We start from the raw sequence: 13,698 nt of genomic DNA, 5'->3' as shown, positions 1-13,698 counted from the left end.
AGCTATGGGAAAGAGTTGCATTTCTTCCTTTGCCTGGGTCCTACTAAAAGTGCCAAGAGATCTTGGGAGTGGCTTCACCGCCTCGCCAAGGCGACCGTCCCTGACCCTTTCCTCCGCCCTCCACCAACGGAACCCTCTCCTCACGGCAGTGTCCTCGCGCACGCGCCAAGAGCCCCAGAGGCGCGCGCGCGCCCGCCTGTCCGCTCGCTCGCCTGCCCGCCCCGGGCTCTCCCCGCGAGTCCCTCTTTCGGTGACGTGAAGGGGCGCGCGGTGGCAGCACCTCCCCGCGCGCTGCTTAAAAACAAGAAGAAAAGAGGGAGCGAAACATGAGAGCCCTAGTGAGCGCGAGCTCCCGCCGGCTGCAGAGGAGGCATCACCCCAGCCCAGCCAGCCCGCCAGCCTGTCCTCCCTCCGCGGCAGCCGCCGCCTTTATATGGGACGAGGAGAAGGGACTCGCCACCGCCGCCTCCTGCCGCCCGGGAACCCCTTCGACCCGCAGCTGCGGCGCTTGGCGCCCGACCACGGGCACAGCGACAGCCCTTGCTAAGCCTGCGGCCGCCCGCGCACCACCACCAGCAGCAGCAGCAGCGACTGCGCCTGGGGCGGCGGGTGGCCACGTGCCGTTTGCGGGCGCCCATTCCGGCGGCTGTGGCCCCTGGCGGCTCGGGCTTCGACTGTGCCTCGGGCGGCGGCGGCGGCGCTCCTGCGGGCATGGTGGAGCTGAAGATGCTCCCGCTGCGCCTGCTCCTGGTGGCCGCGGTGCTCTGCTTCTTCGCGGCGGATGCCAAGTTCGGGGAGAACGGCGCCAAGCGGCGGCGGTGCCTCAACGGCAGCCCCCCTCGGCGCCTCAAGAAGCGCGACCGGAGGCTGCTCCTGCTCGAGCCCCCCCACGGCGTGGAGCTGACCTGCCGGGGCTTCTACCCGCGCCTCTCCTGCTGCCCCCGGGCGCAGAGCCAAAGCTGGCTGCAGCTCTCCGAGAACAAGGTAGGCAGCCCGGGCGGGCGGGCAGGCGGGCGAGGGGGGGGCAGCTCCTCACCTGAGCCCTGGGCAGGACTCCGCTACTTCCCAGAGACTGTTTAGGCACTGGGAACGTCACTGCCCCAGCTCCCGTGCAGGAGCACAAATTGGGGGCGGATGAGGCGCACCGGGCCAAATGCCCCCTGTGTGGGTGCAGGAAGAGGAGGGGCAACCTGCCACGACTAAAACTCCAGCCTGCAGCCCGGCATGAAACTTCCAGAGCGTAAACAGTCAGAGCGTCCCCGGTGGCGGGAGAGGTGCGAGGGAGGCGTCTGGCGCAGCTCCTGTCACATCCCGAACAAAGTCAGGAGCCACCTGGCTTGCCATTGCCTGGCTTGACAGCTGCTGCGAGATGCTGCTGTGCCGGAACAGGGCGGGAGGGAGAAAGAAGCGATCGCTTTCTCTGGACCACTCGCGGCATGTATCGGCGCAGGAATCACAGCGGTCTTCATCCCGAAGCATGGTTTCTGCTCGGTCCCGGAGCTTCTGGCCCAGTGTGGGCCATTGCCTCTGGGTCTCTTCCAGAATCAAGTTGGTGTCCTACTGACATGTGTTAATTTCAGAACACCTCCGTGTGCCTGTCCTATCCCTCATTCCAAGACCCTCCAGGATCTGGTTGGGAGCCCTGTACAATGCAGTCCTTCAAGGGAAATGTGCATGGAGTTGCAAAGGGATAGTGGTGATTTGAGAGGATGGGAGCGCAGTGAGTGACGTCTTAACGTTCTTGGCACTCTTAGGGTAGAAAGACTTTTTGTGAGTCTGCAATCTTTTGAAAAGGGATGACATTAGGGGAAAGGAAGGGATGCATGTGCCCACACATAGACACAATTCCAGGTCTTGTTTCATAAAGCCACACCGGTCAGGTAATCCCTTGGAAGGAAAGGAGGAAGAAAGGTCTGATTTGCAGGTTGTTTCTTAGTGCACGTGGAATTAAGATAAACTTGCACCCCAGGATGAAGGGAGGGGGGTGGCAGTTGTGACTGCCAATAAAGTATGAAGGGTTTTCTTGGAACAAGTTTGTGCACCCTGGCAGCAGTGAGACTGTAAATTAAGGTGGCGGTGGTTTCCCGTTTATTTTTTCTGAGGGTAGAAAAGTGTGTATGATTCTCTCCGCATGTTTGGTCAGGAAACTTCAGTAGCAGATGGCGATTTGGAGAGCAGATGATGCCTGAACGTTGCAAACTTTTACGAGCACTGATTAAGTGAGTCCTCTGCAAAGGGGAGAGAAGCGGGGGGGAAAGGGACTTTATAAAGTTATTCCACTACAAGCTGGGGGTGGGATCAAAGCATAAGGGCATAAGCAAGGAGTCTCTAGTCTTCCTTTTTGCCTCTCACATTGTGGCAAGTTCCAGGTTTTATGGAGTTGTAGGGGGGGGGGAGAACTCTCCTCCCCTAGACTTGTTACAATCACTGACATTCTAGGCATCTTCAAGTAAGGAGGATGTCTTTTTATGGGGCTATGGTTTGCTGTGCTCCACTGTGTTGGTGTTACAAGTTTTTCAGACTGTTTTAATCAGAACAACAATGTGAAGTGCTGGATCTGGTGAAGGAAACATGATGAATAAATGTCATTGAGAATCTCTGCACGTGAAATAAACAATCAGGTGTCTCACTCCTCCCCCCCTTCTCCTCCCCCAGCTTTTAGGGTTAATTAAGAATTCCTCTGTTACAACACTGCAGTTGTCAAGGTCTGAGAGCGGCTTGGAAAACTTGTATTTCAGTCTTTCTGGCCCAAGCATAATAAAAAAAAATACCCAGGCTGAATCGAATTTTTATGCTCAGTTCACGGTAGATTTCACTCCATTCTCATGTAAACAGCTTCTACGAATCAACATATGTGTCTGGGTGGTATCTCTCACTTTGTTTTGTAACAAAAAGCCATATTGCATCATTTAATTTGCTCAAGTCATGCAAATAGGAAAAAAATCAATAGGACAAAAAGGGGTCGACTTATCGTCCTGCCCACTAAACTGCTGCCCACACACAGAGTCCTGTTGCTTATGGCAAAAGAATAACAACAACACCATTGTGTTTGTTGGTTGGTTCGCTAATGGGTGAAACTGGAGAACATCATTCTCCTGCTCTGTCCAAATGTTCATGCCTTTTGAAGGAGCATTTGTCCTGTCGCCTCTGTTCCCAGATGAGTGAGAGCTGTCTTGGCTGTGGGGATTTCAGCGAAGGAAACTCTATTCTTACCAGATGCAACAGGAGTTTGGGCGAATATTTTCTCCGCATGTTTGGCCAGAGGTAGTGTCAGTAAAGCTCCTGTGTGGTAATCGCATTAAACTGCACACTAACTACATTCAGATAACCTTCTGAAGACTCTCAGCAAAACCCACAAAAGCCAGAGTAAAGCTGGGGAGAAAAATGTCCTTAGTTTACCCTGTTAGTAATATCTGGCCTCTGCAGAAGCAGCAGCATCTGCTTTGTGAACTCCCTGGAAGGCTCTGCACTAAATAAGCTCTGTGTGATGAGTTAAAGGTGAGATTTCAGAGGATGGTTGTATTTTTAGGCAGTGCTGAGGCATGATCTCTTCTCATTTGTTTGTAGCTCAAGTACCTCTTCTTTTTAATGTGACATTTGAAAATGTTCTCTCAGCAGTGCATGAGACTTAGTGTACATCATAACATAGCTTTCTGAGCCAGACAACTTATTCTGTATCACATTTAAAACTTGGTAATAAGCATTGTTTTGTGAAACAATCGAGCAAAAGCATTTCATTAACCCTTTACATTCCAGTGGCTGTAGATCTCTCAAATTGGATGGTTTTCAAAGATGTACTACTTTTAGTGCTCAGGACACATAATGGGTGGCTTTTTCATGCAGCATGCATATATTAGATTTAGAGACGGCAGACTTTGAACAGGATACTCTGGAAGGGTTCCAAGAAGCACATTCTTATGTCTTTGATGTGACATAGCACTTACGATACATTCATCCATAGACAAGGGCAAGTATCATAAAGAATAGGTGTTTTAGCAGTCTTTAGAAGTAACCGCACGTGCTCAGCAGGCATTTCTAATTACAATTAGGCTCTTGGGTTAAGACCACATTTGCCATTCTTGGGCAGTTTTATAATCAAATTATTGATCTGTATTTAGAGTGGAAACTTTGCCAGCCTCTTAAATACTGCAAAGCTGCAACAGAGAACACTGCTTCAGTACATAGCCATGAGGTTACAGCGTCCCCTTAATTAATTTGTTTTTTGCACTATGTCACTGATACTTTATTCTTATCTTATGGTATCTGTTTATGCCCTGTTCCTCAGTGGACTCAGTAAACTTATGAACAAATAATGCTAATGACTTATTTGGCTTTGGGTGCTATTATAATAAGTTTTCTTACAAGATGTCATGCACTGTGGTCTTCTCTACCTTAGATAGGTTCACAGCTGAGGCTGTCAGTGAATGGGTGAAAAGTAATTGTTTTCAAGTGTGCCCCTTTGCAATCATTTGTTTGCTCTGATTCTTTCTTGAACAAAAGCTATTGTTGAGCGCATTCAGCTAAACTCATCTTGGGATCCCTTTAACAGCTGCCTTGGTACAATGATCTATTTACATATTGTCCTAAAATTGAAACTGAACTTCTTTAATGACATAATCTAACCCCATAATACCAAAGAAACATATGTTCAAACTAGCAGCTGAACAACTTCACAGGCGTCCTGCTTTGAAAAAATAATTGCTTGTAGATTGAATCCTGTGTAATGTTCTTACATCATTACTATGATATCACCACCAATACCTCTCACCTGTTCATGCTTATCATGCAAAATGGTGCAAGCCATATTGTCCAAATTCTTTTGGAAAGGTGAAAGAAATGTGTGTCTCATTCAATGTAATCTTAAACAGAGTTACAACCTTCTAAGCCCATTGATTTCATTCAATTTACAAGGGTGTAATTTTGCTTAGGATGTATTTGTTTTCCTTTCACAATATATTTTCTAAGTGCTAAGCAGACTACCTATGTATTCATCTAACCTGTCGTTTCCTGGCTTCAGCTTTCTATGGATGGAAATTAAGGGATATGTTTACAGATGTCTCAGATCAGCTTGCAATAAGTATACTAAGTACTAAGAAGGGTTCTATAAAGTGTGGATGTATTTATCACAGTGTTGTTAACTTAAACCTGTATAATTTGATAGTTTTCCATATAGCTTTGGGGAAAAAGGCAGTGAATTTAGCAGATCTTTTTTCTTACTCCTTTACACCAAGACATGTTTGTTCTTAAATGTAGGTTTTTTTATTTACGGCACATTAACCCCCAGTAAGCCTTACTGTCATACTCAAGTCAGATTTGTAGGAACTGATGCATCAGAATTCAGACTATCCCCCACCTGTAATCTTAGCATAGCTTGCCATATTGGATAGATGCAAGAGCTTGGTTTATAATGGCTAATCCATGTTTTGCTTATTTATACCTGATACCAGTGAATCGTGTGCTCCTTCTACCTCCTCCTGGCATGCAGTCAGTTTTCCTTCCTTTTTCAGAGCAAGCCATAATCTTCCATTGCTTGCAAACTTTGGTATATGAAGCAATAATTCATAGTTTGTTCAGTTTTCATGAAATCATAAGTGATGATTTGCTGAGAAAGCAGAAGGAGAGGGAGGAAAACAAAGTACAAGAGAGGAGAAGGAAGGAGTGAGGAACCTGTGGCTTTCTCAGTCTTGTAAACCATTGTATATAGGATTGGGAATGACCAAAGATAACATAAGGCAGTAGTTCTCACCCTTTTTGAGTATGAGGACCTCTTTAACATTACATTCTTTGTGAATCTCATTACATAATGACAAAAGACTTCTATGAATTCAGTTACACTTTTAAATTAATTTATATTGTACTAATCACAACATCAAGTTTTCCTGAAATAGAATCTAAGTATACTTCTAAGTATACTTAAGATCAGATTGAAAATCACATTTCCAAAGTTTTGTGGAAAAACAGTAGTCCAATGAATGCAGCTGCACTTGAATAACAGGGTTGTGAACTGAAGATTGTAATTTCATGCAGATTGGTGTTTCCATCTCTTTGCCAGGATATATTTCTCCGCCAACATTGGTGGCTAAAGGGATGGGAAACAGAGGAGCTGGCATATGGGCCCGAGGGGAGCAGAGTCATAACTACAGTTAATTAGTCCCCCTTTTTACTGTGCAAGTCCTTTGCTATTTGAAGCACAAGAGGATTCTGTGTGGTTGCCTTTCCTGCTCACTTGAAGTCTTCAACAGTCAGTTCAGAGGATCAAGCACAAAACTAACAACAAAATGGCCTAAATTCTACAAAGTTTACAGTGATCTGATGAGAAATGTTCCTCCTACTTAGAATGATTTTCATCAGGTGTTTAGCTTAGGGCCTCTGATTGTTTCCATGTCACCTTAGAAGAGGTCTCTATTTACGTTCTGTTAGATTCTCAGTTACCACTGATGAATTAATTGCTGCATAAAATAGAATCACCCCATATAGAGCTCCAAAATACAGAACATGTTGTAAAACCATGAGCAGATTATATGCTATGTTAGACTAAGGAATCTATGTAATGTATTAAATCTATGCAAATGTATTGACAGGGTAGCCCCATCATTTCCCCATCTCAGCTCATCACCTGCTTGTAGCTCCCTGCCTAGCCTTGGACAGCAGCAATCCCTCTCTTCTGGGCACTAACTCGCTTTGTTATTGTTTGTCTTTCTTTTTTCCCTCATAGTAGCTCATTAGCTTTTCTTGTCCATGTCTTGCTGTTCCTGGGGCCAAGCACAGCATCCATAGCTGCCTATACAGTCTCTCCTGGAGGAAACTGAAAGCTTGGTCCTAACTAGAGATACACATATGAATATCACTTATGGCAAACTGCATACCTACTGATTCTGCACAACCAGAACTGCTTTAAATCACAATCAGAACAATACATTCATAGAATAGGCAGTATCATTTAGCCCATGTCTGATTTAAACAGCTGAGAGTTCATAAGAATAATTGTGATATTAGCAATGTAATGGAGCAATAGCAACAGGGATCTGAAAATGCAGAGCGATATCAGAGGCAAAGAACAAATTTTTGTAACGAAAGTGGACTTCAAGTTCTCTGAATAGTTGAGCGAATGTGAATTCGCTGTATAACACATAATTGCACATATGATAAATATGATAATTACTCTTGAAGCAAGAAGAAATGACACAGTTGTTTATTGAATCCTGAATACTACCCTGGCTCTGATACTGGGTACAAGCATTATTTAACCACTTACCTGTGAGGGGGTCACTTTTCCTACCTATATATCATAGAATCATAGAGTTGGAAGGGACTTCCATGGTCATCTAGTACAACCCCTGCACAATGCAGGAACTCACAACTACCTGCCCACCTACTGTGACCTCAATTTCATGCCCAAGTGATCCCTCCACCAAAAATCTCTAGAATCCAGCCTGGCCTGGAGTAAATTCACCTACCATCTCACAGTGGCAATGAGCAATTCCCTGGGTATGCAGGGAAGGGTCACAAGAGACAAACACTGGCACATCCCTTCCTGCCTACCCACTCACAACCTTCCTAAGTTCATAAAATCTATCTAGCCTCTATCTAGCCAAAGAAGGAGAACTCACCACCTCCCAAGGAAGCCTGTTCCACTGAGGAACCGCTCTGCCAAGAACTTCTTCCAGATGTTTAGCCAAAGATTCTTTTGAATTAATTTAAACCTATTGGTTCTGTTGCCTCTAGGGCAACAGAAAACAACTCTGCTCCATCTTCTGTATGACAACCCAAGTATTTGAAGATGGTTATCAGATCACCTCTTAGTGGTTTTATTTCGAGGCTAAACAGACCAAGCTCCCTCAACCTTTCCTCATGCGACTTCATCTCCAAACCCCTCAGCATGTTCCTAGCTCTCCTCTGGATAACCTCCAGTATCTCTACATCTTTCATCAGTTGTGGTGCCCAAAACTGAACACAGTATTCTAAGTAAGGTCCAACCAGAGCGGAGGAAAGTGATAACATCACCTCACATGATCTAGACACTATACTTCTTTTAATACAAACCATCTCCTGATAGAAGAGCCTTATCACGGTAGTGTGATCCATATTCCAAAACCCCAAAACTTTCCCAATGATACCAATGACATAGCCAGTCAGTTATCTGCATTATTTTTCTTTCCCTTCCTAAGCCTTGGCCATTAACAGGAAGAACTGACGAAAACACAACTTGTGCTCCCAAGTCCTTCAATTATCCCCCCAAGGCCACGTAGTCTCACTTCATATGCTGCACACTGCACTGGGTAGTAGTATCATTTGTTCCCACACGAAGAATCAGACAGGGATATCTGTCCTTGGTCTTTACAGTTCTTTCCACCCTTTCTGTGACAGCCTTGGTTCTCATGCCAGGTAGACAACATACCTCCTGAGACAAGAAATCCAGTCGACATACTTTGGCTTCTACTCCTGTCAATAGTGAATCCCCAGTTAACAGCATGCATCTCTTAGTCCTAACAAACTGGAGAGTGGAAGAGGTACTCCTCTCATCCACAGTGGCCTGTGAAAGTCCAAGTAGAGGTCTATCCCACTTTTGTCACACAGTAGGGCTTAAAGCATGGCAACATGAAATACACATGGACTCACATTTTAAAATATATATATATATAACCCCACAAATCCCAATACATATCCTACAGTTGATGAGCCTCAAGGATATCGCTGGCTGGTGCTGATTCTGCAGCATGACTCACAAAGGTAAGGTGACCAGATTGTCCCACTTTTTGAGGGACATCTGGGGGTACCTGGCAAATTGTACTTATGTTGAAATTAACATATATTACAATACTATTTTTGCATTCTATGCATTCTATGAAACTTTTTGTTGCTCCATATAGACCACATTTTAAATCAAGAACCCCCCCCCCCCCGGTCAATGGTGTCTCGCTTTCCCAATGTTAAAATCTGGTCACTTTACACAAAGGGCTACAGGCTAAGGGCATGATCTTACTCCAGTGACACAGATGTTCCCAATTTAGTTTGGGTACTTTCCTGTATCTCAGTTTCTGAACTGCTATACTACACCAACTCTGTGTAGCTGCTATGGAAATATGATGCATGGCTCCAGTCAGAATACCTGGTTACAGTTCTGACACACATCTCACAAAGGATGGCACAGAGATGAAAAAGAAGGGAACAAGGCAGTTAAAATGTTGAAGATGTTCCTTTGAAAATAAAAGGCTGGGTCTCCAAGTTTAGAAAGAAAAATGACAGGAGGGCAGATATAACAGTGGTCTGTGACAAATGTGGTGATGGCCATTGGCTCAGTCAGATTTGTAGAGGTTAGGTCTATCAGTAGTTAATAACTGCAGCAGCCAAATGGGACCTGTGTGTTCAATGGTATATTCAGAAGGTGGATGTTGTCTTTATGCCCTCCTTTACCTTTTATGCATGGCGGCAACTACCCTGTACTGTCGCCGTGCTGTAGCGGCGGGGCACGATGCCCAGCCATTCCCCGTGTACACATGGGGGTGGGGCATGCTGGGCTGCCCTGGCATAGAGCGCTTTATGCCGGGGCTAGGAGGACCGGATCGCTGCTCCATGGAGCCTGCAGGGGTGTGGGCTGGGTGGGCCGAAAGACCCGGCGCTGGCGATTATGCACGGCGCTGGCCCGCCTCAGCCCCTCCGGCCCCCTGAGTACCCAGGAAGCTGCAGAAGTTCCCGCATTTACTTAATGAGGGTCTTTTGTAGCCCTGGGCCAGAACGCACCCGCGCTGGCGGCGGCGGCGAGCATTATCGGGGATTTTCCCCAAAGCGCTGCCACCGCCAGCGCGGTCATTATGGCCTGTGCATAATGGGCCCTTGTGAATCTCCCAGAGGCAACTGTTGTTGCAAGTAAGACTGTGAGGCCACTGGGCACTGCCTAGAGCAGGGGTAGTCAAACTGCGCCCCTCCAGATGTCCATGGACTACAATTCCCAGGAGCCCCCTGCCAGCGAATGCTGGCAGGGGCTCCTGGGAATTGTAGTCCATGGACATCTGGAGGGGCGCAGTTTGACTACCCCTGGCCTAGAGATTACAAAATCATTATGCCACCTCTGTTTGCACACTAGGGTTTGACAATCTAAATGCTGTTCTGCTTTCTAAGGGCCCCTCTTTGGAACTGTGAAGCTTTTAACTTTTTTTGTTATAGGTTCCTTTCTCACAGAGATTCACACTGCCATCGTAAGCAAAGTTGTACCCTTCCAAGTCAATTAAAGTCAGTGTGCATTGAAGAGTATTATACTTGTTGAGATTAATAATTAAGGTGTAGTACACAGTGTAAAGCAGTGTAACCAAATAGCATAAGACAAACAATGCAACTGGACTAGGATCACCAAAATTAGAAACAGTGCAAAAAGCATCAGACATGATATATCATGAACAATGCACAAAAGAATGCACTTACAAAAATATCAAGTAATGCAGTAAGAGCCAGACAATACGTACAGTAAACCATGGAATAAACAACAATGTATAATGTAGCTGAAGGAAAATATGGCTCCCTGAAGGGGGCAGTGCTTTACAAGTATGGGCTGTTTTAAAAATAATCTCAGTTAATGCCTTTGTTAATTCTTAGGAAGTGCTTTAAAATGCTCTGTCATTAAATTAGGTATCCTTGTGCCAAGACAGTCCCAGGGCCTTCAGTGTAGTTTCACTGACACAAGCTCATTAAAGCCTCTGACTGTTTAATTACTTAGCACAATGAAACATATTCTCTGATCAAACTTGACAAGAAGTTTTATGCAATCTCCATCTACCCAGTCAAAAATAAAGCATTGAAATCTATGTTACCAAACTGTGGGGTCTTGGAAGAGTCATGATACAATATGCACTAATTATGGGCTGAATCTGAATTGAATTCAGTAACAGAGCTGGACTTGGCACAGAGAACTCTTAATTCAAGCAGAATGAATGGAGTAATGTAGCGAGAAATTACTGTATTCTTTCCAAAAGAACTGTTCAGTGCGACGTTATAAGAATTGAAACACCACATATCCCAAATACCCCATGGTCTGAATAACATTAATAAGTTGTGAATATCAAATTGATTCTAGGTTGTAAACTCTTCCAGAATATGGAATAGAGCTGGAACATTACCCATGTTAAATTTTCTGGAAGGAAAAACATAAATCTCATATATGCATGCAGTGGAAGGTTGTATACAGTTCCAAGGTTACAAAGTTTGCAAAACATAACAACTAGGATATGTTGTTTCCTAAATTCACTCACTTTTTGTGGTATATATTCATCAAGTCCTTTGCCCAATTGCATATTTATTATTTATTTATTGTATAGCAGAGTTACCCATTGGAAGCATGTAATAATAGCTTCAGTATTAGTGAATGGGCAAAAGTTACACCTGCAAACTATAAAATGACTTAGCATGCAAATAACGAGACATTTTTCTTTTTGAGAAAAGTAAAATCCATGACATAAAATGTGTGATTCTTTGTGTATGATAAATATAATACATATACTTTAACTGAAATGAATAAAAAATAGGATTACATTTGTAGGAGTGAGTGCAATATCATCTTTTTCATGGAAAGATTTTAAATACAAAATTGTTTATTTTGGAGATCTGTGTACAAATGAGATTTCCACCTTTTATATTCTTGGCAGAGTTGCACTTCTGTCCTGTTGTACAAGGGCTGAAAGTCTCTCTGAATGTTGGTTCTAGCTATCTGCAAGGATTTTACACAGAACAGATACACAATATAAAGAAAGATGTAATATTAAAATCTGGAATTTCATTTCCTATCTAGTAGCCAATGGTGAATACTGTTTTAGATTGCTAAGCAAGCCAAATATAGACTATATATTGGGGGCATAGGGCGTTGTTAGATACAGAAGAGCTTAAATCTCTTCTTAGATCTTCTAGATCTTCTTTATGTCTGCCTTTGATTCTGCTTAGGAGACCCATGTTTGGAAGCTTTGGCAATCCACCTGAGTGAGGGGGTGAGGCAAGCAGCTAACTTTGGGGAATAACCCAGCCTCAGACAGAGGGGCATGGGTGGAATCACAGCCATAGTGGGTAGAAAGCCAAGCTGGAGTTGGCAAGTAAGGGAATGATGGGAAACAGAATCAAATGTTCTCATCCATACCCATTATGGTAGCCTTCAGGACAACAGTGGGAGATGTGAGAATCTGATATTTGACCTAATAGAAGAAAGTTTCCTTATTCCTTTTCTGTCTGTACCCATACATTATGGAATATGCTATCGTGGCTGAGAAGGAAATAGCCTTCAAATATTGCATGGCCATGCCTCCTTTCTTTTAAATTTCAGGGTGACATTCCTTGTTAACCCCCACTGGTTTGTGGAGGAGGACAGCGTTTTAAACCTGCAAGGTTTATCTTCATGTCTCAGAGATCACCATAGCCTTCAAAAACCTGCTATAATCTCATCTGTGATGGTCAGTGTATTGTATTATTTCAAAGGAAGATGACTCTGAATGTAAGACAACCCTCTTAATAATGTTAGACACACATAACACACAAGATTATTACTGGATATAACTATAATTTATATATATGAATGTAAGATTGCCCCCCTCTGTTTTGATAGCTTACCTGGGGAAAAACTTAGCCTTACATGTGGGTAAATACTGTGAATCTTCCTTCATATGGGACCTTCATTTTACTAATAAGAGTTGTGAGGAATGTTAGTACCAATACACTACTGAACAGCTAGCCATTGTGTTAGGCTGTATGTCTTCTGCATGTCTATGTCATGTCTTTTCCTGCCCTCCTTATGACTAATCTATTGTGATTTCACAGGAGAGCCTTTGCAATCAGAGGTGTCATGGCTGGCTGTTTTTGTTTTACCTGCTCCACCAGTCTTACAAAGAATCTGGACAGCCTTGGATCAGGCAGCTAGTTGCTAATGAGACTATGGAGAGTCTGGAATGTCAGCCTTTGTCAAATTCAGCTGCATAAGCTATACCTGGACCCAGTGGCCTTACAAAGGATACCTTGTATGTGCTTTCACTTAAGAAATGCCAGAGGTTGTGGTGGGAACAGATATTGGCCTAGAGCCTGACTGCCAATTCAGTGGGCAGGAGGACTTCTAGTGGAGTGTGACTTTCCCATGCTCCCCTTTTCTCAGGAACTAAGTTTCAGGGGTATTTCAAGCTTCCACAACCATGAGAGGAGGAATGTGAGGAAATCATACTTTGTGAGTGGAAGTCCTTCTGTTCATGGAAACAGTGGTTGAGATCCAATCCATGGATTACATGGTAATATACTTGCAGCATGCAGCAGTAGGAATGGGAGAGTATTTTACTCTGAGCAGATTTTAAATCTCTTCCTTATGGATTTATATATAGAGAGTTGTATTTTTATAAAACTTGCCTTAGTTGTCAGTAATCATGTTTAGGAATCCTCAGTGAAAGTTGCCAGAACAAAGTAAATTCAAAATACCACAATTTTAAATTGGAAATAGAAAGATTTCTCTTCATACTTTCTCTTCACCTCTCAACATGGAAATGTTAAGTCTGAGAAACCTTTTATAGCTTGTGTCCATGTTGCCGGTTTCCCATTGTCTTGTAGCCACATTGTGTATCTCTATCCCATCCATGTAGACATGTAGCTTTACACACAGAGAGAAGGTCTCATCCCCCTCTTGGTTTTGGCAATTATAATCTCTTCTTGGAATAATTTGCTTGACAAATTATTTATTAGTTT

The 13,698-nt window shown here is 44.0% G+C and overlaps 1 protein-coding gene across 2 annotated transcripts in view; it reads left to right on the top strand.

The window, feature by feature from the left end:
• Positions 1 to 282: 282 nt before the first annotated feature.
• Positions 283 to 13,698, top strand: part of HHIP (hedgehog interacting protein) — a 94,217-nt gene continuing 80,801 nt past the window's right edge. The window contains exon 1 of one of the 2 annotated variants that reach the window (XM_077300198.1): positions 283 to 984. In XM_077300198.1, the coding sequence (XP_077156313.1) occupies positions 712 to 984 (273 nt within the window). In that variant the 5' untranslated portion in view covers positions 283 to 711. Of the gene's footprint in view, positions 985 to 12,863; positions 12,990 to 13,698 lie in introns of those variants that run through there. The other variant, XM_077300199.1, reaches the window with a different exon arrangement.

The sequence above is a fragment of the Paroedura picta genome, chromosome 10 (genome assembly GCF_049243985.1).
Source record: "Paroedura picta isolate Pp20150507F chromosome 10, Ppicta_v3.0, whole genome shotgun sequence".
Lineage (NCBI taxonomy): Eukaryota > Metazoa > Chordata > Lepidosauria > Squamata > Gekkonidae > Paroedura > Paroedura picta.
Note: the sequence above shows the minus strand (reverse complement) of the source record. Positions and strands in the feature narration are given on the sequence as shown.